The 27042-nt window shown below is 45.3% G+C and overlaps 1 protein-coding gene across 2 annotated transcripts in view; it reads right to left on the bottom strand.

The window, feature by feature from the left end:
* Positions 1–27042, bottom strand: part of SDC3 (syndecan 3) — a 270256-nt gene that overhangs the window by 160375 nt on the left and 82839 nt on the right. The window contains exon 2 of one of the 2 annotated variants that reach the window (XM_033956531.1): positions 13709–13789. The exons of the other annotated variant lie outside the window; for it this stretch is intronic. Coding sequence (XP_033812422.1) covers positions 13709–13789 — 81 coding nt within the window. The remainder of the gene's footprint in view (positions 1–13708; positions 13790–27042) is intronic. 2 annotated transcript variants of the gene reach the window in all.

Here is a 27042-nt window from a genome sequence, read left to right on the forward strand (position 1 = left end):
ACCTAAGCATGGATTAATGAGAGAAAGCCAACATGGATTTAGTCAAAGGAAATCTTGCCTCACCAATCTACTGCGTTTCTTTGAAGGGGTGAATAAAGATGGGGACAAAGGTGAGCCGGTTGACATTTGGATTTTCAAAAGGCGATTGACAAAAAACCTCATGAAAGACTTTTGAGGTAATTAGAAAGACATGGTAATGCCCTATTATGGATTAAGAACTGGTTGAAAGAGTAAACAGAGAGTAGGTTTCAATGGTCAATATTCTCAACGAAGTAGGGTAAATAGTGGGGTTCTCCAAGGGTCTGTGCTGGGACCGCTGCTTTTTAACAGATTTATCAACGATCTAGAGATGGGAATTACTAGTGAGATAAGTTGCTGATGACACAAAGTTGTTCAATCGCAAGAGGATTGTGAAAAATTGCAAGAGGACCTTGTGAGAGTGGTAGGTGACATTTAATGTGAGCTCCGTGTAAAGTGATGCATGTGGGAAAGAGGAACCCAGACTATAGCTACGTAATGCAGGAAACACTGCCCAGGAAAATGATCTAGGTGTCATCGTTGAGGATACGCTGAAACCCTCAGCTCCATGTGGAGGCTAAGAAAGCAAACAGAATGTTAGGAATTGTCAGAAAAGGAATGGAAAACAAAGCTGAACATTTTATAATGCCTTTGTATCATTCTATGATATAGCCATACCTCAAACACTGTGTGCAATTTTGGTCGCCGTATCTCAAAAAAGATATAGCAAAATTAGAACAGATACAGAAAAGGGTGATGAAAATGGTAAAAGGGATGGGACGACTTTCCTATGAGGAAAGGCTAAAGTAGCTAGGGCTCTTCAGCTTGGAGATGAGACGGCTCAGGGGGGTGATATGATAGAGGTCTATAAAATACTGAGTGGAGTGGAAAGGGTAGATGTAAATCACTTGTTTATTCTTTCCAAAAATGCAAGGACTAGGGGCATGCGATGAAGCTACTAAGCAGTAAATTTAAAACAAACTGGAGAAAATATTTCTTCACACAATGTGTAATTAAACTGTGGACTTTGTTGCTGGAGAATGTCGTGAAATCAGTTAGCTTAGCGGGGTTTAAAAAAAGGGTTGGACTATGTTCTTATGTTCTATGGTGTATACCCTGATTAAAGCCAGTTGGATCGGGATAGGCTAGAGCAGGGCTTTGATGACAATTCTAGTAGTTGAGGATTAAGACCAGTGTCATGTAGACTTCTTTGATCTGTGCCCTGAAAATGGCAAGGACAGATCAAGATCAAGTACGCATGTGTTATATGAAATCATACCATATGCTACGGGTTGGACAGAACGTGTAGAGTCTTTCTATGCCATCAAGCCGGAGAATGTGGTGAAAGTGGTTAGCTTAGCGGGGTTTAAAATAATTTCCTACAAGAGAAGTCCACAGTCCATTATTGAGATGGCTTGGGAAAATCCACTGCTTATTCCTAGGATAAGCAGCATGAAATGTTTTACTGCTTGGGATCTTGCCAGGTACTTGTGACCTGGGTTGGCCACGGTTAGAAACAGGATACTGGGCTTGATAGACATTCGGTCTGTCCCAGTATGGCAAAGCTTATAATCTTATCTAATATGTTTCTATGATATCTTTTCTTTCACCTTAGCAGTGATTCTTTGGACAACGGTTAAACCCAGTATTTCACCCCTTCCTCTCTTGTACGCGACGGCAATTCTGTGCTCAATTTTTTTGTTTATTTAGGTACATATCCAGGGAAGGGGGGGAGGGGGGGGAGATTATTTCTGTCTTACTTTTGTTTTAAGAGTACTTACATTTGGGGGTGGGTGAAGGGATGGGAAGATATCATCAGTTAGAATAGGGTATGGTTTTTTGTGGTAATCTATGTTTTTGTGTTTTATTGAATAATCACTGGGTGGGTAGGTGGGGGGGGTTCATAGACAACGGCGCAAAAGACAAAGGTGTGCCCAGACAATTGAGCGCAGCGCGGAGGCGCGCGCCGCTCAAAATTACTGTTTTTAGGGGCTCCGACGGGGGGTTTTGTTGGGGAACCCCCCCACTTTACTTAATAGACATCGCGCCGGCATTATGGGGGGTTTGGGGGGTTGTAACCCTCCACATTTTACAGTAAACTTAACTTTTTCCCTAAAAACAGGGAAAAAGTGAAGTTTTCAGTAAAATGTGGGGGGTTACAACCCCCAACACCCCCCACAACGCGGCGCAATGTCTATTAAGTAAAGTGGGGGGTTCCCCCCACGCCCCCCCGTCGGAGCCCTAAAAACATTAATTTTGAGCGGCGCGTGCCTCCGCGCTGCGCTCAATTGTCTGGGCGCGCCTTTGTCCCGGCGCGCTTTTGACCTGACACCAAGGGAGGGAATGGTTGATTAAGAACATGTGTAAGTTGAATGTGCTTTTATTGAAGTATTATATGTTGCATTTGTTGTATTGCACTATTTAAGTTTTGAAAATCAATAAAGAATTTTTTTAAAAAAAAGGCAATTCTGTGCTGTAATTCCTTTGGGGTTCGTTCTATGGAATCGTGATCCTACTTTTTTTTTTTTACCTAGACAAATGAATTTGAAAGTTTTCTTCATTATTTTCAATTCAATGAAACACCGCCAAGCACGCAGGAGAGATGACCTAATTCAGTACCGCACTTGTAGAAACACGCTGTCATTCTGTGCTGTGCAGGAACCAGATGTTTCACCTGCATTAAAACGTGTAGAGCGAGAAATATGTCAGGCATATAAACCTTGTGGGAGTTGGTGACACGGTTCAGTACCTATCTTCCGCTTTCACAGCCAGAAAGGACGATAGCTAAGCAACATAACGAAAGTCTAAATAAATCTACCCCTTACTAAACTACGAAGGAAAACCTAGAAACTAAAGCGTAAGATTACCACGAGAGAATCCAGGTCTTTCATTGTTCACTTATTAACAAGTGGCACCTGCCATCGCCTGTACAATACGGTCCAATCACCGCACCGGCCCTCTCTCAATCTTACAGCCTATTTTATTATCAAGTTTCCTGATTGCAAAGCTTGTGGTGCTCGGCTAATACAAAGCGACCTCTGTCAAGGTCGGCGCTTTGATGGTCGTTACCACATTTGCTGCACTGCTGAACTGTATTCTAGGCTACCGTGTTATCAATCTCCTTGTACCAGTGCTTGTTGGAAATACAGCTGAATACACAGCTCCGATATAGCCTCCGTCACCCTCAACCACCATCACCTTATGACAGCGGTAGGCAATTCCAGTCCTCGAGAGCCGGGGCCAGGTCAGGTTTTCAGGATATCCACAATAAATATGCACGAGATAGATTTGCATCGCAAGGAGGCAGTGCATGCAAATCCATCTCATACATATTCATGGTAGAGATCCTGAAAACCTGGTCTGGCCCCAGCTCTCGAGGATCGGAATTGCCTACCCCCTGCCTTATGACATTGCCTAATTGATCGTGTATCCCAGTGGTTCCCAAACCTGTCCTGGGGGACCCCTAGCCAATCAGGTTTTCAAGATATCCCTAATGAATATGCATGAGAGAGATTTGCATATAATGGAAGTGACAGGTATGCAAATCTCTCTCATGCATATTCATTAGGGATATCTTGAAAACCTGACTGGCTGGGGGTCCCCCCAGGACAGGTTTGGGAACCACTGGTGTATCCAATACAAAGCAATTATGATTTGTCACCAATTTTTATACGGCCCAATCCCAGAAATTTTTTAACATCAAGAAAATTCTGCATTGTTGAAAGCAAATGTTAACCCAAAATATGCTGAAACCAATTGCAAAGACCTTTTCGTGTGCAGGAGTAAAATTGTGGAATACCCTTGTAGGGCAAATTCGAAAATGCGGTGATAAGAGTTTTTTTTAGAAAATTGCTAAAAACACAGGGCTCCTTTTACAAAGGTGCACTAGCGGTTTTAGCGCGCACTAATATGCCGAAAGGGCTGCCGCCTCCTTTTAAGTAGGCGGTAATTTCTCGGCTAGCGCGTGCTATAAGCGCACGCTAATCCGGTGCGTGCGTTAAAAACGCTAGTACACCTCTGTAAAAGGAGCCCACAATTATTTGTGGGTGCATGTCTCTGAATACTGATCTTTCTGTTTTTACAACTTAATTTTTCTGTTTCTACTTGTCTCGGTTTGTTTTAAGATTTTATGTATGTAACCATTTTGTAAACCGCTTTGATATAAAACGGTATAGAATTTTTTTAAATCAATAAATGAAAGAAAGATGCCGGTGGCTCAGAATTCGAGGTGGCTTACTACTCCATCTGGTAATGTTTGTTCATTGACTAAATATCATGTACAGCCCCCTCATCCAAAGCCCTAAGCGGGTTGCAATAGATCAGAGTCTGGCAAGTGGCACATTAAATTGTGGGGGGCCGCGGCTCGAGGGCATCCGGAAGTGCGTGGATGCCGACGCAGTGATGCGCGATATCTTATCGACATCCGTGCATGCGCGGAGGCCTTCCAGAAGAGGCCCTGAGACGCCGGCGGGGAGGTGCTGAAGAAAAAAAAAAGGGCGCGGAGAGACGCCAGGGAGAAGGAGAGGGGCTGGCTGACTGCTCACAGGAGGTGCCATCTCGCCATGAGGCTGGCGCCGATGCCTCTCCTCCTCCCTGGCGTCTGGCGGCACACCTGGAATCTCACACGGCACGCAGTTTGCGATATGCTGCAACAGATGCATAAGCTAAAACAAACATAATGAAACTGCGTAAAATCAAATCACATTCGCAACCCGATGTATACAAAAGAGGACCAAAAGCTGACTTTTCCTTCTCCTCAACAAATCCACCGAAAAAAATAAAAAGCTATTTGCGCCTACCTTCAACTTTCAAAGTCCCACTATCTGGAACAGCCTACGTCACCAACTGCTTCAGCTCTCCACCTACTACCAATTCAAGAAACTGTTGAAGACGTATCTCATCTCCTGGCTTGTACTCCCTTGTAGCCTATGACTCTTGCTGTAACGTCAATGAATGCTCGGCATTCTTCTTGTAAACCTAATCTAATCCAATTAGAACCTCTTAATCACACTTTTCCAGTACAGGTTCAAGGCGATTTACAGGTCAAGAGGCCCATGCAGCAACATGGGAATTTTTTTGCACCATACAGAGAAGCAAAGGGAAAATGTTTCAGAGGGAAAGATACAATACATTACAAAGGGAAGGTTACAATGTAACGGGAAAGGAATAAACTCAATGTGTAGGATTGCTGCATTGTCAAAGTGGGAGTACGAGGATTCTTAAGTAGCAAAGAGTTTGTCAAATAAGTAGGTTTTCGGCCTTTTCCTGAAGATGAGATGGTTTGGCTCTGTTCTTATGGAAAGTGGGAGAGACTTCCAGGTTCTTGAGGCAATATATGTGAAGAGGGTGTTGAAAATACGCTTGTACTTCACTCCTTTGGATGAAGGGATGATCAGCTGCACAGCTACAGCCTCAGCACCCCGAGGTTATGGGTTCAAATCCCATGCTGCTCCTTGTGACCCTGGGCAAGTCACTTACCTTATGGAAGGAAGGAAGGACTATCTAGTGCAATCAGAAATCACCAGACAACACAGGTAGGATTTCAATTTAGTGATCAGAATCTGTCTGCTGCAGTATATTTGTCCATTTTTCTAGGGGGCTGGGTTCAGAGGCACAATTTGGTTCAGAATATTTTTTCTTGGTTTTTCCTCCTCTAAATCTAGGGTGCGTCTTATGGTCAGGTGTGTCTTATGGAGCGAAAAATACGGTAATCCCCCCGTTGCCCAAGGTACATTAGGTAGCATGTGAGCCCCTACTGGGACCTATAGGAGAAAATGTTTAAGTACCTGAATGTTAACCACTTAGGCTATATGTGGTATATAAATACTAAAAATAAATAAATTAATAATCGTAGAGACCAATGACCTAAAATGTCACAGAAGGGTCAATCCTATATAATAAAACGCTAGCCGCGCATGCGCACTCAGACCTGCGTGATCTGTGATCCCTGATCTGTGATCCGTAGGTCCGTGGTCAGAGTGCGTATGCGGCAGCCAGATCAGGAAAGCACAGCACAGCCGGCGACTCCCCCCCCTCCCGCCCTCACTCACCGCCAAAACCACCACCGCCAAAGCCTCCTCCTTCTCGCCGGCTCGCCCGCGTTTAAATTGAGAAAAGCACTGCACCACGCTAACGCTGGCTTTGCCGTCTTCTGTCCACTGCGGCCCGCCCTCTCTGACTACTTCCTGTTTCCGCTAGGGTTGGCCGCAGTGGATGGAAGATGCCGAAGCCAGCGGTAGCGCGGTGCAGCGCTTTTCTCTCAATTTAAACGCGGTGGCTGGGAAGGGGGCAGCAGGAAATGCTGCTTCTGCACAGGGAACTGTGTGTGTGGGGAGGGGGGGGGAAAATGCTGTTTCTGGACAGGGAAGGCCAGGAAATGCTGCTGTTGCACAGGGAAGGGTGGGAAATGCTGCTATATTCTAGCACCCGTTAATGTAACGGGCTTAACCCTTTCAGGACCAAGGGACATATTTGTCCCATAACTTTAAAATCCTATAAATTTTGATTGGGATAGTCTACAGTTCTAAATTTGATATGTACGGATTCCATAGGATACTGCCTTTATGTAAACAAACTGGTTCCGACATTCATTCATTAGCGTCGTTGCCAGATTGACGAGAAGATTCACTTGCCACACTGTCCATAAGCCAGAAGTGTGATTTTTTTTAAAAAAAATAATGATATTTCACAAAAAAAATCAATTTTTTGGCATCTGCAAGCCCTTTTTACCATAAAAATGTCGTCAAAACCACAAAAATTGGCCTACGATCCTTATGGTCCTGAAAGGGTTAAACACTAGTATTCAATATATGGTTTAACCAGCTAGAAATGGCTCCTGGCCAATTAAATCCCCTGTTCAGGGCTAACCAATTTTTTTCAGCAGCACTTAGCCAACTAGCACCAAACTACAAACTGGTTATTATGGGAGTATTCTTGGTGTACAACCAGCATTTGGCCAGTTAAGTGGTGATATTCATGATTTAAGTGGCCAGGTTTACTGCAGGAACAGGATGGCATAAAAGTCAGACCCATCATTATGCGTTTAGGCCCACATTCTCTTACCGGTGCCAATTTTTGTAGGTGCCCAAACTCAGTAAAAAAAAACAAAACCAAACAAATCACTATTTAAATGACCTCTTAGGCTTCCGCCGCTGACATCACGATTGTACCAGGTTTCCGGGTCTCGCCGCGTCGGTGTAGAAAGAACCGACGTTTCAGCCATCGTGCTTGTGGCTTTCTTGCTGAATAAAGCCACAGTACAGTGGCCGAAACGTCGGTTCTTTCTACACCGACGCGGCGAGACCCGGAAACCTGCTACAATTATTTAAATGACATTTTTAACCGAGTTTCAAGGCGCCTACTGGAATCGCGTCTCCTTAGGTGCATTAGGCCGCATAACGCCACTGTGGGCAGGGTTTAACGCCGGAAGTGGTGTTGGGTGGTCTAAAGTGCCTACATAGGCGAGGTTCATGATAAAGATAGGCGCCAAAAATGTAGGCCTGGAAAACTCTGGCCCACATTTCCGGCGCCTATCTTTCACGGAGGCGCAATTCTATATACGGGGCCATTGTGCGATTGACATGCGATCGGCAGCCAATTTTTAGGCGACCGCCAGTATCAGAGAATCCAGGCCTTAATCCATAGCCCTTTAAGTGCTGAATATCGCACTTAACCAGCTATGAGTTAGCTGGTTCCGTAAACCCGGTTATTCAACGCCGAAGCCCGGACGTGACCTGGAAGTGAATTTTGGGGTTTTATCGCCAGCAGCAGAGAGCAAAACACTGATCGCCGCCGGCTTTAATATCAAACCAAGAGTGGTTGACACCACAGGTCCAGGTAATCAACCGATGGATGCAGATATCTTCCTTCGGTTGACGTATGCATCAACTTGATTAATCTAATACAAATATTTTCCATAAACATATACAGTAAAAAGAATATAACAGCAGATAAGCACCATATGGATGAAGGGAAGACAAACGGTGTCCTTAACTGAGTACTCGAGTTGTCTTAGGGTCTCTGTATCTCCCAAATATGTAAATGTAAAAAAGATCAGATTCGGTTTCTCAAGGGTATATTGCACAGTGTTGCTCCATAGCGAAAACTTTCAGAAGTGATTTCATGCAAAACATTCCATTCCATTTAGATTTAATGTTCTAGCATTGCCTGTACAGATTATGGCAGATCACAAATTAAGCTAAAAACTACTGAGAAACCTAGAGGGGCATTTCCGATAGGACTTCTGAGTTTGGATGATTTTTTTTTGGGGGGGGGGAGGGGGAGGAGGAGATCAAAATCCAATAGAGCAAACGACCATTTTCAAATCAGAAATACGTCTTAACTTTTTCTTCTGAAAATGTCCTTTTCCTGGACATTTTTGCGCTTAGTACATCTATCTTTTCGGACCATTTTCAAAAACAAAACATCCAAAAAAAAACAACTTACACAAACAAGCTATTGGGACATAGAAGCAGCCAGCGAAAGTGGCCACACAGGCAGCAGAGCAGAGGGAGCACTGAAGTGAAGATCACATTAAAAAGTCATCTTCCTCCCGCCGACGGAGTAGAGACTTTGTTCATATTTGGACTCCTTATTTGGACAATTTGCCTCCCCGGGTTCGTAGTCGTATCTTGAATAGACTACAATCGTTTTCCATCCCGCCTGTCTGATCTGGGGGAGGGGTTGGGGAGGGTTCTGGGCGGGGTTTGATGGGGGGGGGTTTGGGGGGAATTGGGGGGTTGGGATACTTTGTAACCTGAGAGGACATCAGAGACCAGTCCTCTTGGGGGCAGGGAGCTTTGTTTTCAATATTTGAAATATTTTTGTCCTGCTGTTTCTCTTTGTTATGGTTGTTGCTTAATAAAAACAGATTTCACTTAAAAAGTCCCAGATTCATATGTATTGCACTGTTACTACTTGAAAATCAAAGATTTATTTTAAAAAAAAAGTCCCAGGTACATATCTGACCATAACCTGTTTATGTTGTATGCTGAGCCCTCCAAAATCCACCCAAAACTTACTGTGCCCACCTGTACACCACAACAATAGCTCTTATGCCAGATTTCCTCTATTAAAAAAAGAGGACGCCTGGTCTCGCCCCATTCTTCCCCAAACCCCACCCTGTTCTACCTCAAGCTCCGCCCCATTCTTTCCCCACACAAACCTCCTCGAACTTGGGACCACATGCATGCGATGTCATGTCAACATCTGCGCTTGTGCAGACACCCTCCAGATGCGGCCCTAAGGTCGGGGGACTTCCAAAACCAAGACAAACTGCCAGATTTTGGCAATCCCTCCAGGCACCCGGACAGGGTTCATAGACAACGGTGCGAAAGACAAAGGCGCGCGCCGACAACTGAGCACAAGACGGAGGCGCGCGCTGAAGAAAATTACAGTTTTTAGGGGCTCCGACAGGGGGTTTTGTTGGGGAACCCCCCCCTCCACTTTACTTAATAGACATCGCGCCGGCGTTATGGGGGGTTTGGGGGGTTGTAACCCTCCACATTTTACTGTAAACTTAACTTTTTCCCTAAAAACAGGGAAAAAGTTAAGTTTTCAGTAAAATGTGGGGGGTTACAACCCCCCACACCCCCACAACGCCCCCACAATGCGGCACGATGTCTATTAAGTAAAGGGGGGGTTTCCCCCCACGCCCTCCCGTCGGAGCCCTAAAAACAGTAATTTTGAGCGGCGCGCACCTCCGCGCTGCGCTCAATTGTCTGGGCGCGCCTTTGTCCCGTCGCGCTTTTTGACCTGACACCCCCAGACAGTCCTCTAAAAAGAGGGCATGTCTGGGTTTTCCCGGATGTCTGGTAATGCCTGCAGGCGTCATCTTTTATGTAGGTACAGTAGGTTTGGGGTGGGTTTTGGAGGGCTCACCATACAATACAAGCAGGTTATGGTGAGATGTGTTCCTGGGACTTTTTAATGTGACGTTCACCACAGTACCCCCTAGAATGCCCCTCTGCTCTGCTGAAATGGCTGTGTACGCCCATCTGAAGCTGTCACACAGGCTGGAAGGTGCTGTTTCTTTCACATCTTTGGGTGGTTGGAGGGGGTTGGCGACCACTGGAGGACTATGAAAAGGTCATGCCTTAATCTCTCCAGTAATCATCTGGTCAGTTTGGGCACCTTCTCGGACCCTTTTTCGTTTTTAAAACAGTCTAGCCCCAAACAACTGAATAGTGCCCTGGACATTTTGGGGTCCTCTTACTAAGGCGTGCTAGCCGATTTAGCTTAGTAAAACGACCCCCTTGGTTTAAAGTTTGTCGCTGCGAAACGTCCAAGTCCTAAGCCCATCCAACGCATGCCTTCAACATGGCCCCTTAAAATTTAGACGAAAGGGGGGAAAACTAGCCTAGAAAGATTCCTTATTACCAAAAATTACACTGGCTACCGATTGAGGCTAGAGTTTTATTCAAATTCGCATGTATTTGCTTCAAATCAATCTTCGGTATGTCCCCAGGTTACCTTGTTTCCCAATTCTCTTTAAATCACTCCAATAAGCCCACACGGAGAGTCCAGTTATGCACATATCCTACTGTCAAATCGTGTCGTTTGAAGAGATTCCTCGAGAGAACTCTCTCTTTCCAGGTAGCCAAAATGAACGCCTGGTTTGGCAAAATCGTGCCAGGAATCTCATCCTATTATTTTTTTTAGAAGACTATTAAAGACACAACTATTTGACAAATTTGTAATCCAAGCTTCCTAATTGCTTTTTAAATACAACATGTATTATGTACATTCTAGAAATTGATGTATCTGTATATTCGCTGGATGTTCAGCCTTATTTCCTCTGAACCGCCTAGAACCATTCGTGGTCTGGCGGTATATAAGAATAAATTATTAATATGGCTTTTGAAAATAGCGATTTAGACGTTTTAGCAAGAAAAACGTCTAAATGCCACTTTATGTCAGTGTTGGATGTTTTTTCTCTTTTGAAAATGAGCCCCATGATTGGGTTAAAAAGCATTTTTAAAAATCCCAAAGTCATAACATAGAAGTAATAAAAAAAAAAGAGAGAGAGAGATAAGTGATAAAAATTTAACCATGCCTAGAGACTATCAACCTCCAAAATAAGAACATAAGAAGTTGCCTCCGCTGGGTCAGACCAGGGGTCCATCGCGCCCAGCAGTCCGCTCCCGCCGCGGCCCATCAGGTCCTTGACCTGTAAGTGATCCTTTGTCTAAGACCCTTTAATCCCCATGTTTCTTCTGTCTATACCCTTCATGATCCTATCTCTACCTCTATCTATATCCCTCAATCCCCGTATCCCTCAGGAACTTGTCCAATCCCTCTTTGAATCCCTTTAATGTACTCTGTCCTATCACATCCTCCAGAAGCGCATTCCAGGTGTCCACCACCCTCTGAGTGAAGAAAAATTTCCTAGCATTGGTTCTAAACCTGTCCCCTTTCAGTTTCTCTGAGTGCCCTCTCGTTATTTTAGTTCCCAATAGGATGAAGAATCTGTCACTTTCCACCTTCTCTATGCCTTTCATGGTCTTGTAAGTCTCTATCATGTCTCCTCTGAGTCTTCGCTTTTCTAGGGTGAAGAGCTCCAGCCTTTCTAGCCTCTCTGCGTATGAAAGGTTTTCCATACCTTTTATCATTTTTGTCGCTCTTCTCTGAACTCTCTCAAATATCTCCATGTCCTTCTTTAGGTACGGCGACCAATATTGGACACAGTACTCCAGTTGTGGTCGTACCAAAGCGCGGTACAGCGGCATGATGGCTTCCTTCGTTCTGGTTTTAATACCCTTCTTAACATTCTGTTTGCCTTCTTCGAGGCTGCTGCGTATTGTGCCGTTGACTTCCTTGTTGTGTCCACCAGTACACCCAAGTCTCTTTCAAGGTTACTTCCCTCTAATACTAATCCTCCCATTTGGTAGCTGAACATCGGGTTCTTTTTCCCTATATGCATAACCTTGCATTTACCTACATTGAAGTTCATCTGCCATTTATTCGCCCACTCCTCCAGTTTGTTTAGGTCCCTTTGTAGGTCCTCACACTCTTCCGCAGTTCTAACCCTTCTACAGAGTTTAGTGTCATCCGCAAATTTTATAACTTCACACTTCGTCCACGTTTCCAGGTCATTAATAAATACATTGAATAGCAGCGGTCCGAGTATCGACCCCTGCGGAACTCCTCTCGTGACCCTCCTCCAGCCCGAGTAGTGACCCTTCACTTCAACCCTCTGCCTGCCAACCAGTGTTTGACCCATCTGTGTATGTCCCCTTCCACCCCGTGGTTCCACAGCTTCCTAAGTAGCCGCTCAAGGGATACCTTGTCAAAGGCCTTTTGGAAGTCAAGGTAAATGATGTCTATGGGTTCCCCTTTGTCCAACTGGCTGTTTACCCCCTCAAAGAAGTGCAGTAAGTTTGTTTGGCACGATCTTCCCTTGCAGAAGCCATGTTGGCTCGCTTTCATCAGCCCATTTTTTTCGATGTGCTCACAGATGCTGTCCTTTATCAGTGCTTCTACCATCTTGCCCGGAACAGATGTCAAACTTACCGGCCTGTAGTTTCTCGGGTCTCCTCTCGACCCCTTTTTAAAGATAGGTGTAACATTTGCTATCTTCCAGTCCTCCGGGATCTCGCCAGTTTTCAAGGATAGGTTGCAAACTCGTATTCCAGCTATCTCATTTCTTAGTTCTTTTAATACCCTAGGATGGATTCCATCCGGGCCTGGTGATTTGTCGCTTTTCAATGTATCTATCTGTTGGAGGACATCCTCATGGCTCACCTCTATTGTTGACAGTTTTTCTTCTTGGTCTCCATGGACGATCACGTCGGGTTCTGGTACGCTTGTGAAGACTGATGAGAAGAACTTGTTTAACCTGTCGACTACCTCTTTTTCCTCCTATCTCCAAAGTTTTTTTTTTCTAAATATCAGACAATTCCTTTCCAATCTGATGGCCGAAAGAAGACCATTCCAAATTGAGGAAGCCTGATAAAATAAAAGATAACATCAATTGTTTAAAGGATTTAACAAAACCACACTAGCAGCTGCCTGCCATGCGGTAACGACCCTGAAGCCCTTAAAATCCCTTTGAGCTTTGGAGCAATTATCACAGCAGCCCGAGCTAAATGGCTTAAAAAAAAAAAGAGGCCCTTAGAGATGGAAACGAATAAGAGACTGATTTCAAGAAAACCTTGGTGGGTTAGTAGAAGGGGTTGTCCCACTCCACACACCCTTTTCTCACTCTTGCCTCGCTCCCATTTTTAAACCTAGAGATCTCCACAGATCAATTATGGGTTAACCTAGTTCAGTGTATCGCAAACTGTGTCCCTCCTGAAAATTCAGGTGTACCGCGAGACGCTGGGGAGGAGAGATGCCGGCACTGGCTGACTGCCTACAGGACATGAGTCTCAGAGCAAGAGGCACATCCTGTAGGCAATCAACCAGCCACTAGTGCCTCTCCTTCTTTCCCTGTGTCTTCCCTGCCGGCACCCCCCCCCCCCCCCCTAGTGATAGCCTTCTGGAGGGCCTTCGCACATGCCAGGACGTCGACGTGGCAACATCACACATGTGCGTGACATCATCTTGCTGACATCACGCACTTCCGGGATGCCTCAAGCCAAGGCCACTACGTTTAGCGTGCCGCGGCTCGACAAAGTTTGCGGGAACACTGACCTAGAACAGAGCATATGCGGTTTCAGGAAAAGAGGGATCCAAGGAAAAGGAAGCTTACCTGGTAACTCTTTCCCCAGTCGTCCGTCCCAGCAAGACTGGGCCTCTGTCCCCATCTCCTGGCACTCCGCTGAGCTTCAATCTGGAGAGAGTAAGAAAGCAAACTGAGCAGAGATCCAATAAGACCAGTGGTCTCAAACTCGCAGCCCGGGGACCACATGTGGCCCGCTAGGTACTATTTTGAGGCCCTCGGTATGCTTATCATAATCACAAAAGTAAAATAAAACAGTTTCTTGATCACATGTCTCTTTAGCTATAAATGACAATATTATTATTAAGACATAGCCAAAAGGAAAGATTTATAAATTATAAAGAGTTTTACCCCTTGCAAAATTGACATTTCTTTAATAAGACATTAACTATTTTTTCTGAGGCCCTCCAAGTACCTACAAATCCAAAATGTGGCCCTGCAAATGGTTTGAGTTGGAGACCAGTGGCCTATAGGAAGAGGAGATGCAAATGTTAAGAGCCTTAGCCAATAGGGAGAGGAGGAGATAGTGGATGCTGTGGATGGCCATCGTGTTACTATGTTTCTATAACCATAAAGTTCTATGACATCACAATGCAGATGTAAAGAGCCTTAGCCAATAGGGAGAGGAGGAGATAGTGGATGCTGTGGATGGCCATCGTGTTACTATGTTTCTATAACCATAAAGTTCTATGACATCACAATGCAGGTGTAAAGAGCCTTAGCCAATAGGGAGAGGAGGAGATAGTGGATGCTGTGGATGGCCATCGTGTTACTATGTTTCTATAACCATAAAGTTCTATGACATCACAATGCAGGTGTAAAGAGCCTTAGCCAATAGGGAGAGGAGGAGATAGTGGATGCTGTGGATGGCCATCGTGTTACTAATTTTCTATAACCATAAAGTTCTATGACATCACAATGCAGGTATAAAGAGCCTTAGCCTATAGAAGTGGTCTCAAATTCGCAGCCCGCCAGGTCCTATTTTGAGGCCCTGGGTACGTTTATCATAATCATAAAAGTAAGATAAAACAGTTTCTTGATCACATGTCTCTTTAGCTATAAATGACAATATTATTATTATGACTTAACCAAAAAGGAAAGATTTATAAACTATAAAGAGTTTTACCCCATGCAAAATTGTCATTTCTTTAATAAGACATTAACTATTTTTTCTGTGGCCCTCCAAGTACCTACAAATCCAAAATGTGGCCCTGCAAATGGTTTGAGTTGGAGACCACCGAATAAGACTATCCTTCTCACAGCGCCACATTCTAGGCTGGTCGCTATCTGTTTCTAGGACTGAGGCGAAATGGGCAATGTTAGTCCTATAGCAAATTCCTACAACTATTTCAGGCTAGAGTGGCTTCCCTGAAGTTTTCTTTTTCTCTGTGAAAGAGTGTCAGTAGAAGAGAAAAAACATCCCATATAAGGATATTCCGTTGAGGACGGGCTGGGGAGGGCTTCGATGGAGACTCCAGTAGATGGAACCCGAGTACACTACCGGGCAGGGCTCTGAGTTTCTGGCCCAGAAATATCTAAGATAAAGGACCATTTAAACTAAATAATTAATTAATGGTGCATGGGCAGACTGGATGGACCACTCGGGTCTTTATCTGCCGTCATTTACTATGTTACTATGTTACATCAACTATTTTTCCAAACATTATCCAGAGTCAGACGCCAACCCTCTTCAGAGCTAGAAAATAAACAGGGGCTAATTCTATAAGGTATGTACTAATAGTGGTTTAGTAAGGACCGCCCCAGAAGCCGTACTGATGGGGGCGCCAGCAGCTCTCCTCTTCTCCACCCACCCGCTACTTCCCACTCCTGCCCCACTGCGCACACGCCTTCAATTCACTCCCCCCCCCCAGCACTTCGCCTTCACGAGCAGCTGCGCCAGCCTCAGCGCTCCCCTCCGATGTCACTTCTGGGTCCCACAACTCGAAGCGACGTCAGGAGAGCCGAAGCCGGCGCAGGCAGCGAGTTACAGACCCTACTCCTGCCAGGGAAGCTAAACAGGGGAAGGGAAAGGGGGGAGGGCGGAGAAGAGGGCATGGGGGCCGCCCACGCATGCTACGCCACGAAGGCGAGGGAGATGGGCCAACTAGGGGAAGAAATGCCAGGACTGCGGGGTCCCCGGGAGCTGTGGGGCCCAGGGCAGTTGCTCTGTTTGCCCTCCCCTACAAACGGCCCTAAAGCACCACACAGGCACCACCCCACCCCCACCCCTGAAATTTTCAGGCCCGACGCACATGCTACTAGTCCTACCCTTTAATCCGGCCCTGTTCACAGGCCAGCATCAGTGTCATGCAGCAGCATCAGAAAGTGTTCAGGCAGCAATGTAGCTTAATTTATGGCCCGGTGACATCAAGTTTCAAGTTTAATCAAATTTGATAAATCGCTTATTACATACTAAGCGAGTAACAATAAAATATACATTATACAGCTTTAAAAGGGGAGAAAAACAAACTGACAAAACAGACTAACTCAGATACATAAGGGAGGGAAAAAGTTACAAAATTACTATTCTTCAGACGAGAAGAAAGGAAAGGCCAAATAGGGAAAAAAGGAATGGGATAAAATTGTTAAAATAGATTTGTTTAAAGATTAAAAGAAGCTTTAAAGAGAAAAGTTTTTAAATTGGTTTTAAATATATTGAGGTCTTTAACTTCTCTTATGTATAAAGGCAGGGCGTTCCAGGTAAGAGGGGCCATGACTGAAAAAATGTCGTGACGTCTGGTTCCAATAATTTTCAAGGAAGGAACCATAAGCGACCCTTGAGTTGTGGATCGAAGAGAACGAGTCGTGTCGTGTGGAATTAGTAACCGGTCTATAAATTGAGGTTCGTTGGTAGAGAGTGTTTTAAATACTAGGAGCAATATTTTGTATGTTATACGTTGATTAATGGGAAGCCAGTGCGAGTCTATTAAAAAGGGAGTTACATGGTCATATTTTTTTTCCATTGTGAATCATTTTAATTGCCGTATTTTGGATTATTTGTAAGCCCACAGACTTGGGCACTTGGCGCCTTTTAGTACTGGCGTCCTGAGCCAGAGCCTCACCCGATTCGTAGGTTAAGCCAGCCCTGGCTGAACAGGTGTATTTTGAAACAGTGGATTTCAGTAGGCACTGCCCAATTTAAACTTATGGGGGGAAAAAAACAGATTCATGAATTGCCCAAGATGGAAAAAGTGTCAGCCCTGAGCAGAGGCAAGCAGGGTGTCTGTGTCTGAAGGTGTGATTAGGTTTCTAATCCTTATTTGTAAACTCTTTCTCTGTGTGAGATAATGATGTATTTGGTTCATAGACAACGGCGCGAAAGACAAAAGCGCGCGCCGACAATTGAGCGCAGTGGGCGCCGCTGCGCCGCTCTAAATTACAGTTTTTAGGGGCTCCGACGGGGGGTGTTGTTGGGGAACCCCCCCAGTTTACTTAATAGACATCACGCCGACATTATGGGGGGTTTGGGGGGTTGTAACCCTCCACATTTTACTGTAAACTGAACTTTTTCCCTAAAAACAGGGAAAAAGTGAAGTTTTCAGTAAAATGTGGGGGGTTACAACCCCCCCACAACGCGGTGCGATGTCTATTAAGTAAAGTGGGGGGGTTTCCCCCCCCACGCCTCCCCCCCCCCATCGGAGCGCTAAAAATAGTAATTTAGAGCGGCGTGGCGGCGTGCGCTGCGCTCAATTGTCGGCGTGCACCTTTGTCCCGGCGCGCTTTTGACCTGACACCGATGTATTTGGCCTGGGTGAAGTGCAGACAAGAGAACAAAGAAGTGAACATGGAAAAGGTTATAAGCTGTACCAAGTTTGGTTTATTTCATTATTTATATTCCGCATATCCTACAATTCTATGCAGATTACAAATTATTCAGCAACTCAAGCACTTTTCCCTCTCTATCCCGGCGGGCTCACGCCCTATCTAATGTACCTAGGGCTCTGGGGGATTAAGTGACTTGCCCAGGATCACAAGGAGCAGTGCGGGATTTGAACCCAAAACCCCAGGGTGCTGGGGCTGTAGCTTTAACCAGTGCACCACGGGTACTAACAGTGGCTTCCCCAATGAACTGAAATGTGGAGTTTCAAAACGTGTATAGCCAATACTGTACTGATATAATGCTAGGATACAGGTTTAATTACAGAATTTATTTTAAATGAACTGGGGCGGTCCAAAACACTTTCACCTTAGGGAGTAAGATACTAGTCTAGGTCCCTCAAATTTACTGTTTTCAAATCGGGCAAAAAATGTAAACTGGTGGAAGAGTGTGGTGTGTGGTGTGTGTGTGGTGTGTGTGTGGTGTGTATGTTCTATGGGTGGTGGGTGGTGTAGTGTGTGTGGGTGTGGTGGGTGTGTGTGGTGTGGGTGTGTGTGGTGTGTATGTGTGGTGGGTGTGGTGTGGGTGTGTGGTGTGTGTGTTCTGTGGGTGGTGCGTGTTTTGTGTGGAGTGGGTATTTGTGGTGTGTGGTGTGGATGTGTGTGGTGTGTGGTGTGGATGTGTGTGGTGTGGTGGTGTGTGGGGTGTGTGTTTTGTGGGTGGTGTGGGTGTGTGTGGTGTGGATGTGTGTGTGTGTGGTATGGTGGTGTGTGGGTGTGTTCTGTATGTGTTCTGTGGGTGGTGTGTGGTGTGGATGTGTGTGGTGTGGTCGTGTGGATGTGTGTGGTGTGGTGGTGTGGATGTGTGTGGTGTGGTGGTGTGGGTGTGGGTGTGTGTGTTCTGTGTGTGGTGTGTGTGTGTGGTGTGTATGTTCTGTATGTGTGGTGTGTGTGTTCTGTATGTATGGTGTGTGTGTTCTGTGGGTGGTATGTGGGTGTGGGTGGTGTGTGGGTGTGTGTGGTGTGGATGTGTGTGGTGTGGTGGTGTGGTGTGTGTGTGTTCGGTGTGTGGGGTGTGTGGTGTGGGTGTGTGGTGTGTGGAGGAGGGATGGGAACTGAGAATTTGAACTCGGATACAGTGCTTTTCGAAAATTAAGTATATTTCAAACACAAGTTGTCACTAATCCCCCCCTCTTACAAAAGCGTAGTGCGTTTTTTAGCGCTGGCCATAGTGGTAACAGCTCCAACGCTCATAGAATTCATAAGAGCGTAGGAGCCGTTACCGCCGCGGTCAGTGCTAAAAACCGTGCTGTTTTTGTAAAAGAGGAGGGAGCAAGTTATTGTTGCAATGAACTCTTTTACTGATCATTTCTTTCTTTGATTTTTTTTGTACAAATATGTGGTGGAAATCCGGCCCTACCACCTCAGAGTGTCAGAGCCAGAGTTTGCAATGATTGACACTTGCCAGACTGAGACGAGATGAATTCTGTGATTGGATAAGACTGTTCTAACCATCCTGTCTCTTCTGTTCATCTCAATTGCACTTGTCCCCTCACCTAACTTTTAACATGTTTCATTGTATTGCACAAAAACAGCGTTCCCACTGTTATCTTTTGTTATATGAACGTTCTTCCTATTATGGTATCATTTTTATTCAGCTGGCATCGCATCATATCTGTGCTCTCTGAATTTTCTAATTCTGGCCTATTAAGGTGTTTCATTCCTATTCTTCTGGCATTGTATCCATGTTAGATGAATGTTCTTCTCCGCTGTCTGTTATGGCATCATTTGTGCTGTGCTTATATTTTCCACATTTCTGTTATAAGATTCATCTACGGAGCATAAGAACATAAGAATAGGCTTATTGGGTCAGACCAATGGTCCATCAAGCCCAGTAGCCCGTTCTCACGGTGGCGAATCCAGGTCCCTAGTACCTGGCCAGAATCCAAGGAGTAGCAACATTCCATTCAGAACAGCAAGATTCCAGAATCCCAAAGAGTAACGAAATATTCTGGAATCCCGAAGAGTAGCAACATTCCATGATACCGATCCAGAGAAAGTGGCTTACCCCATGTCTTTCTCAATAACAGACTATGGATTTTTCCTCCAGGAACTTGTCCAAACCTTTCTTAAAACCAGCTATGGTTATCCACTCTTACTACATCCTCTGGCAATGCAAGCAGTTAGATGTTTATGTTTTAGTCCGAGTAGAATGCTGCACACACACAAAACCCTGAAAATTCTGTGCAACCTTTTGAAAATTCCGTGCACAATATTTTAAATTCTGTAACATTTATTTGCAGTGTTTTGCCTTGGAATTCCCCCATCGTAAGGCCTGATTATCCCTTCCTGCCTTTTCCTTTCTCAGGCTCCAGCCTCCTCAGTTCCCTCACTCACTCCAAATGCAGTTCTGTCTCCCTCTAAAACCTTAGCATATGTAAAATTTCCACCAGTAGCATGAGATATCTCCATCAAAAATTACAAAGCCTAGGGGATACTCAATGAAGTTACAGGGAAATACTGTTAAAACCAATAGGAGGAAATATTTTTTTCATTCAGAGAATAGTTAAGCTCCGGAACTTGTTGCCAGAGGATATGGTAACAGTGGTTAACATAAATAGATGGGTTTAAAAAAGGCTTGGACACGTTCCTGGAGGAAAAGTCCATAGTCTGTTATTGAAACTGTTATTGGGGGGGGGGGGAGACAATGATTCCCCTGGGATCAGTAGCATGGAATGTTGCTACTATTTGGGGTTTTGGCAGGTACTTGGGACCAGGATTGGTTCCTATGGTAACAGGATACTGGTCTGACCCAGTATGACTGTTCTTATGTTATGTTCTGATACTGTATCATTTTAGTCCCCTTACAAGGTTTCAATTTGCTGTTTCCCAGTTTACCTCAATGACTATTTATGCTTAAATTTGGTCATTTTTCTATTGTTATGCTGTTAACAAATTCACCCCTTCCCCCCACTTTTACAAAGCCGCGTTAGGATTTTTTTTATCGCCGGCCGCTGCGGTAAAAGCTCCGACACTCATAGACTTCCTATGAGCGTTGGAGCTAATACCGCCACTGCCGGCGATTTAAAAAAAAAAAAAAAAAGCCTAACGCTGCTTTGTAAAAGGAGCCCTTAAAATTTTGTGTCACGTTGTATCTGCTATACACTGCCTTGGATGAATCTCTTCATATAGACGGTTAATAAATCTCAGTATATAAATAAATATACCCTCATTCCTTCCCATCACTTCAGCTGCAGCAAAGGAGAAAATTTCTCATCAGAATGGAAATCAGATAGCCCATTAGGTTATCTATTGCACACGAGTATTTCAGAAGCAGGTTACCAAGGACGTGAAACAGATTTCAATATTCTTTTTGCTACAGGCTGCAAATAATTATGAAAAATTATTCTGGCTACCACTTAAGTACAAATTACTTTTTAAATGCTTATGGTTTGTAAGATTTTTTTTTTCCATAGTTTAACCAAATCTGAACTGAATGATTTCTTGCAATGTTTCCACGCTTTTAAAACTGTACATCGCTTAGATATTTTTTTATAAGCGATTCATCAAATGCTAATAAACTTGAAACTTGATCCTCACAACGATACTTGTTTACTTTGTCCACTCCACATGCAGCTCAAAAGGATTATTTCCATACTAGTATTTTAGCCCTTTACATTAACGGGTGCTAGAATATATGTCTGTCTGTCGTTCTTTCAGTGTCTCTCTCCCTCCCGCTGTCTTTCTTTCTGTCTGTCTCTCTCCCTGGCCCCCTTTGTCTGTCTGTCTTTCTGTGTCTCTCTCTGCCCCTGTGCCTTTCTTCTTTTCTTTCTGTCTTCCTTCCTCTCGCTGTCTGGCTTTCTATCTATCTGTCTCTCCCCCTCCCTACTTCCCTGTGCAGCAGCCACAGCAGCATTCCCTCCCCCTCCATGTCCCTGTGCAGCAGCATTCCCTCCCCCTCCACTACTTCCCTGTACAGCAGCATTTAGATCCCCCCTTCCCTGTGCAGCAGCCACAGCAGCAGCATTCACACCACTTCCCTGTGCAGCAGCAGCAGCGTTTCCCTTACCCCCCCTTTCCCTTCCCTCAGTCTTGCCTGCTCCCTTAGTCCCTTGCCGTCCCCACCCTTCCCTTCCCACCATCCGACAAATCTGCCGATTCCAGCAGCGTGTGCAGCACTCTACACACGCTGCTTCGGGGCCTTTTACTGCCCTGACTTACTCTGGCACGTCCCTGATGACATCATCAGAGATGCGGCAGAGCAAATCAGGGCAGTAAAAGGCCCCCGAAGCAGCATGTGTAGAGTGCTGCACACGCTGCTGGAATCGGCTGGTTTGGAGTCTGGACTGTGGCATCCCTTTGCGGATGGAGTGTTTTGGGCTTCCCTTCCCACCCCGCGAGGTGTCGCCGCGGCTCCTCTCGATCCCGCCAGCGTCGGAAGCCTTCTCCGACGCTGGTGAGAGGAGCCGACACGGGGAACAGGGAGTCCAGCGCTGGCGTCCAGTCCTGCCAGCAAGTGGTAGGTGCTGGGAAGTAAGGCTGGGGACTCGCGCATGCGCACTCCCTGCGGCCACAGACCTACGGATCATGGAAGCACGCAGATAGGAGTGCGCATGCGTGAGGTAGGCTTTTATTATAAAGGATGTGTTTCGTAATTGTCGAATGAATTACCATTAGTCATGTGACTGGATCTGAATTGTAGGGGTCGATATTCACAGTGATTAACCAACTAAACAGCTCCTGGCTGGTTAAATTGTTCCGGGGTATCTAGTCATTTTCAAATGGTACTTAACCGGATACCGTCACTGAAAATGCCCAGTTAGTAGCCAGCTACTTTGGAGGTAGGGTTACCATATTTTGAAAAAGAAAACCCCGCTCTACCTCCAGCCCCGCCCCATTCAGTGTCTGGCTCCACCTTGTCCTGCCCCCAGCAAGCCTCCTCTCTACTACAACCGGCTCCGACCACATCTGGAGGGTCTGGAGCATGCTCAGAGGCCCTCTAGATGAGTCGGAACTGGTCAGAGTTCTCGGACAAATGTCGGGTTTTGGAAAGTCCGTCCAGGAGCCCGGAAAGTCCTCTAAAAAGAGGACATGTCCGAGTTTTCCCAGATATCTTGGTAACCCTACTTTGGGGGTGTTCCGGGGCTAGAGTCAACATTTGGCCTGAGGTGCCAAAATTCGTAGCATTTAACCACATAAAACTGCATAAAAGTCAGTCACTTGTATCTTTATGTGGCTCACCATGGCTGGTTAAGTACCGGTCATAGCTCGTAGCCCTTTCAGGACCAAGGGACATATTTGTCCCATAACTTTAAAATCCTATAAATTTTGATTGGGATAGTCTACAGTTCTAAATTTGATATGTACGGATTCCATATGATACTGCCTTTATGTAAACAAACTGGTTCCGACATTCATTCATTAGCGTCGTTGCCAGATTGACGAGAAGATTCACTTGCCACACTGTCCATAAGCCAGAAGTGTGATTTTTTTTAAAAAAAATAATGATATTTCACAAAAAAAAATCAATTTTTTGGCATCTGCAAGCCCTTTTTACCATAAAAATGTCGTCAGAACCACAAAAATTGGCCTACGATCCTTATGGTCCTGAAAGGGTTAACAGGCTATGGCAGCTGTGCTTCCCAATCTTTTTGTGCCTCTGACCTCATGATTTCAGTCAGATAAAACTGCGTGACCCTCCTCTCTCCCCCGGAGGTGCAGAATAATAACGCCGACATAGGTCGTGACCTCAAATGCGGGTTTTGTGATCCCCTTCGGGGCTCCTGGCCCATCGTTTGGCAATTCAGTGCCGGAGCCCGGACACGGTCCAACATTGAATTGCCAGGAATAATACTGGCGGCAGTCAGCAAAACGCTGACCACTACCAGCTCAATATCGACCCATGATGGTTTTTTTCATTCCATTGGTTCATTCGTTTTCTATCCCGTTGTCCCCCCCAAGAGCTCAGAACGGACATCCGGTTTTTGATTTCCGAGAGGCCGTTTAGGTGTTTCGCAATCTGGGCGTCACGGGCTTCTCCTAGCAGTAGGTACAGTTGGATGTCATCCGCGAAGGAGTGAATCTGTATGTAATATCTGTGGGCTAGATCAAAGACAGGTCTAATGTAGAGATTGAATAATAGGGGGGCATATCAGAGCTCCCTGCGAAACACCGTATTTGATCGGTTTCGGCTCCGATAGCACATCGTTGCGCAGAAATTGAAATCCTACTGCTTTGATTTTATATTTTACTCGCTGATTACCCGGCATTGCCCGGATATTTCTTTATCCCAATCATCTGTCATTTTTGATCATTTTTACATGTCACCCCCCTCCCACCCCCCACAGTATTTTTCCCCAGATAGTAAGTGATATGTATACCAAGTTTGGTTAAAATCTCTGCATGCGTTCCAGAGTTATGCTGGAACATCATCTCAGCGAGGCCAAAAACTTTGGGATAGACACTAAAATCTGTCTTTTTCAATAATTTTTACATGTCACCCCCTTCCCACCCCCCACAGTATTTTTCCCCAGATAGTAAGTGATATGTATACCAAGTTTGGTTAAAATCTCTGCATGCGTTCCAGAGTTATGCTGGAACATCATCTCAGCGAGGCCAAAAACTTTGGGATAGACACTAAAATCTGTCTTTTTCATTCATTTTAACATGCTTTGACACGCAGCTCCTGATTGGTGAGACCTGACTTTAGTATAGGAAGAGGGGAACGGAGCATACAGTGAGTGATTTTCTTCACTCGCCGCCACTCCGGCTGCCCTCTCCTGCCTCCCCTGCCCGGTCATTTGCGGTCGGAAAATACCGCAAATGACCAGGACCGCGAACCGCCGACCGCAAATTCGCGGGGGAGCACTGTACAATAATTAAAGGCAGATGAGACAATCAAGGAAAATTACAAGAGGAGGGGTTTTTGTTTTTTGTTTTTTTTTTTTAAAAGGATGGATTTTGCTTTGGTTTTGGTGTTTTTACGATGTCTAGCAGTCAAATGCATCTTTAAAAAGAAAACATTTTAATTGACTCTTAAACCTGCCAACGATTCTTTCCTCTCTTAAGGAGATTGGCAAGGAATTCCACAATTGGGGGGCCACGACAGAAAAAAATGTATTGTCTTCGTGTATTAATGGTTTTAAGTGACGGAACAGTCATTAGATCGAAGCGTTCTAGTGGAAGCGTAGGGAATTAGAATCCTGTCGACAAAAGCTGGAGACTTATGGAGTGGGGCCTGGATATTCAGTGTAAGTGGCACAGAAAATGCGACGCAGTCCATAGGAATTAAATGGGCTGCGCAGCTTTTGCCACACGGGAATCGCTACCAAGGATTTGTGAATCGGGGCCCTAAGTCTGTACATACAAACAATCCTATCGCATCTATCTCGAGCCACCAAGGAAAAAGTGACATATTATATACACACACGCATATTCATCTATTTCTAAACCTAATTTAATAATTATTGATCCTTTGTTCTTGGAGACAGGTAACCACTACTTAAGCTCCTATATAATACCACACCGATAGGGCTATACCAAACTAGCTATTTGCTTATTTATCACCAAGGCTAGGGTTACGAGACATCCGGATTTCCCAGGACATGTCCTCCTTTTGAGGGCACGTTCGGAGGTCCAGACGGCTTTTCAAAACCTGGAGCTTTGTCCGGGTTTTGAAAAGCTTCCCCCTGAATTGTGTCGGGCAAGAGAGCATCCGACCAGAGCAAGCAGCAGGGGTGGGGCTAGGGCAGGATTAGAGGCGGAACTGGGGCGTAATGGGGCGGGGATGGGCGGGCCTGGAGGTGGGGTCTAGGGCAGGGGGTCTCAAAAGTCCCTCCTCGAGGGCCGCAATCCAGTCGGGTTTTCAGGATTTCCCCAATGAATATGCATGAGATCTGTGTGCAGGCACTGCTTTCAATGCATATTCATTGGGGAAATCCTGAAAACCCGACTGGATTGCGGCCCTCGAGGAGGGGCTTTGAGATCCCTGGTCTAGGGGTCTGGATTTTATGAATGTAAAATCTATCAACCCTAACCAGGACTCTCTAAGAAAGATGGGAGGGGGATTACAGGAGCAGATTTGATGATATTTTTAGCTAGGCTATCACCTCAATGGTGGGGAGGGGTGAGCGAGTGCTCGGGCCTAAGCATGCAGGAAGCGTGGCCTAGCTCAATGCCGAGTGTTCCCTGCATGTTCCAGATTTTTTCGCTTGGCAAGGGATACGCCATTAATGCGGCATTACTTCAGTGCTAAGGGAAAGGGGAGCAAGGTCCAGCCTTAGTCACTCTGTATAGCAGGGCTAACACCTTTCAATTCCTCTCGGTGGACATCTAGAATTTACGAGTGCAAGTTAACTTCTCCATCTTGGAGACTGCGTTGACTCTGCCTTAAGGTAGTGGCCAGATTTTTAAAAAGCAAGCTTTTGAATATGGATGCAGCCATTTCCACGTGCTGCTGCCTCGCTTCGGATTTCCCAGGGGTGCTATTCTCTCGTTCACCCTTCCTCCACCCATCAGAGCCTCCTTGTACGCCGAGACAGGCTTCAAATCATGTACCCCCCCCCCCCATCTCAGCCTCTGGCTCCATTAAACTTCAAAAAGCAAAGCAAATAACCAACCAGCAGGAACTGCAGTAAGGATGCGAAGCAAAAAACCAAAACTGCAGGAAAATGTACAAGGTGCATAAAAATCATACAAACATATAAAAAGCATACATTGTTTTTGTGTATACCAGACCTGACATGGTCCGTGTTTCGAAAAACACTTCTTCCTCAGGGGTCCAGGATGATCAATACATAAAGTATCAAGAAACCAGATTGAACAGAGCAAACAAAATATCGAACAAGACTGGCGTGAGCCTCTCCTGTCAGGGGCGCTGCACAACCCACAGGAACTGCAGCAAGGATGCGAAGCGAAAAACCAAAGTCATGAAATCATCAGCCAATCAGATGTCTCCAGTTTGCAGATTCTGAGGCCCACAGGTCCACCCCATTCCACCACCTATGATCTAACACACTGTTTGACAATCTTTCTGTCTGGGATGGTCCTCTCTCAGCTTCTCTACGGAAATGCACTAGAGATCAGAAAAAAAAAACCTGAAATGACACTAGCCTACAATTCAAACTTGTTGAAGGGCAAATTTAAATTGTTGACCTTCTCTCCCCCCCTCCCCCCCCAAAAAAAAAACACACACACACACACACACACAACCAACCACAAGGTAGGTGGTTTGGACTTTGTCCAACAAATCTACTTCTCAACTGGCTCCATTCTGTTTTCAGAGCAAGCTGATCCAGGTCTGATTTTACACCTCCCCAACCAAACTACATGAACCTGTAGTGTTAAATTATTTTAAAAAATTTAAAAAAAAATAAATTAATGGGGATAAAACCTGGGATGGACCAGAGGTTGTGGTAAAAGCGGTTTTAAGAAAAGTTTGGACAAATTCCTGGAGGAAAAGTCCATAGTCTGTTATTAAAAGACATGGGGGAAGCCACTGTTTGCCCTGGATCGGTAGCATGGAATGTTGCTACTCTTTGGGTTTTGGC

Source organism: Geotrypetes seraphini, chromosome 8, assembly GCF_902459505.1.
Source record: "Geotrypetes seraphini chromosome 8, aGeoSer1.1, whole genome shotgun sequence".
NCBI lineage: Eukaryota > Metazoa > Chordata > Amphibia > Gymnophiona > Dermophiidae > Geotrypetes > Geotrypetes seraphini.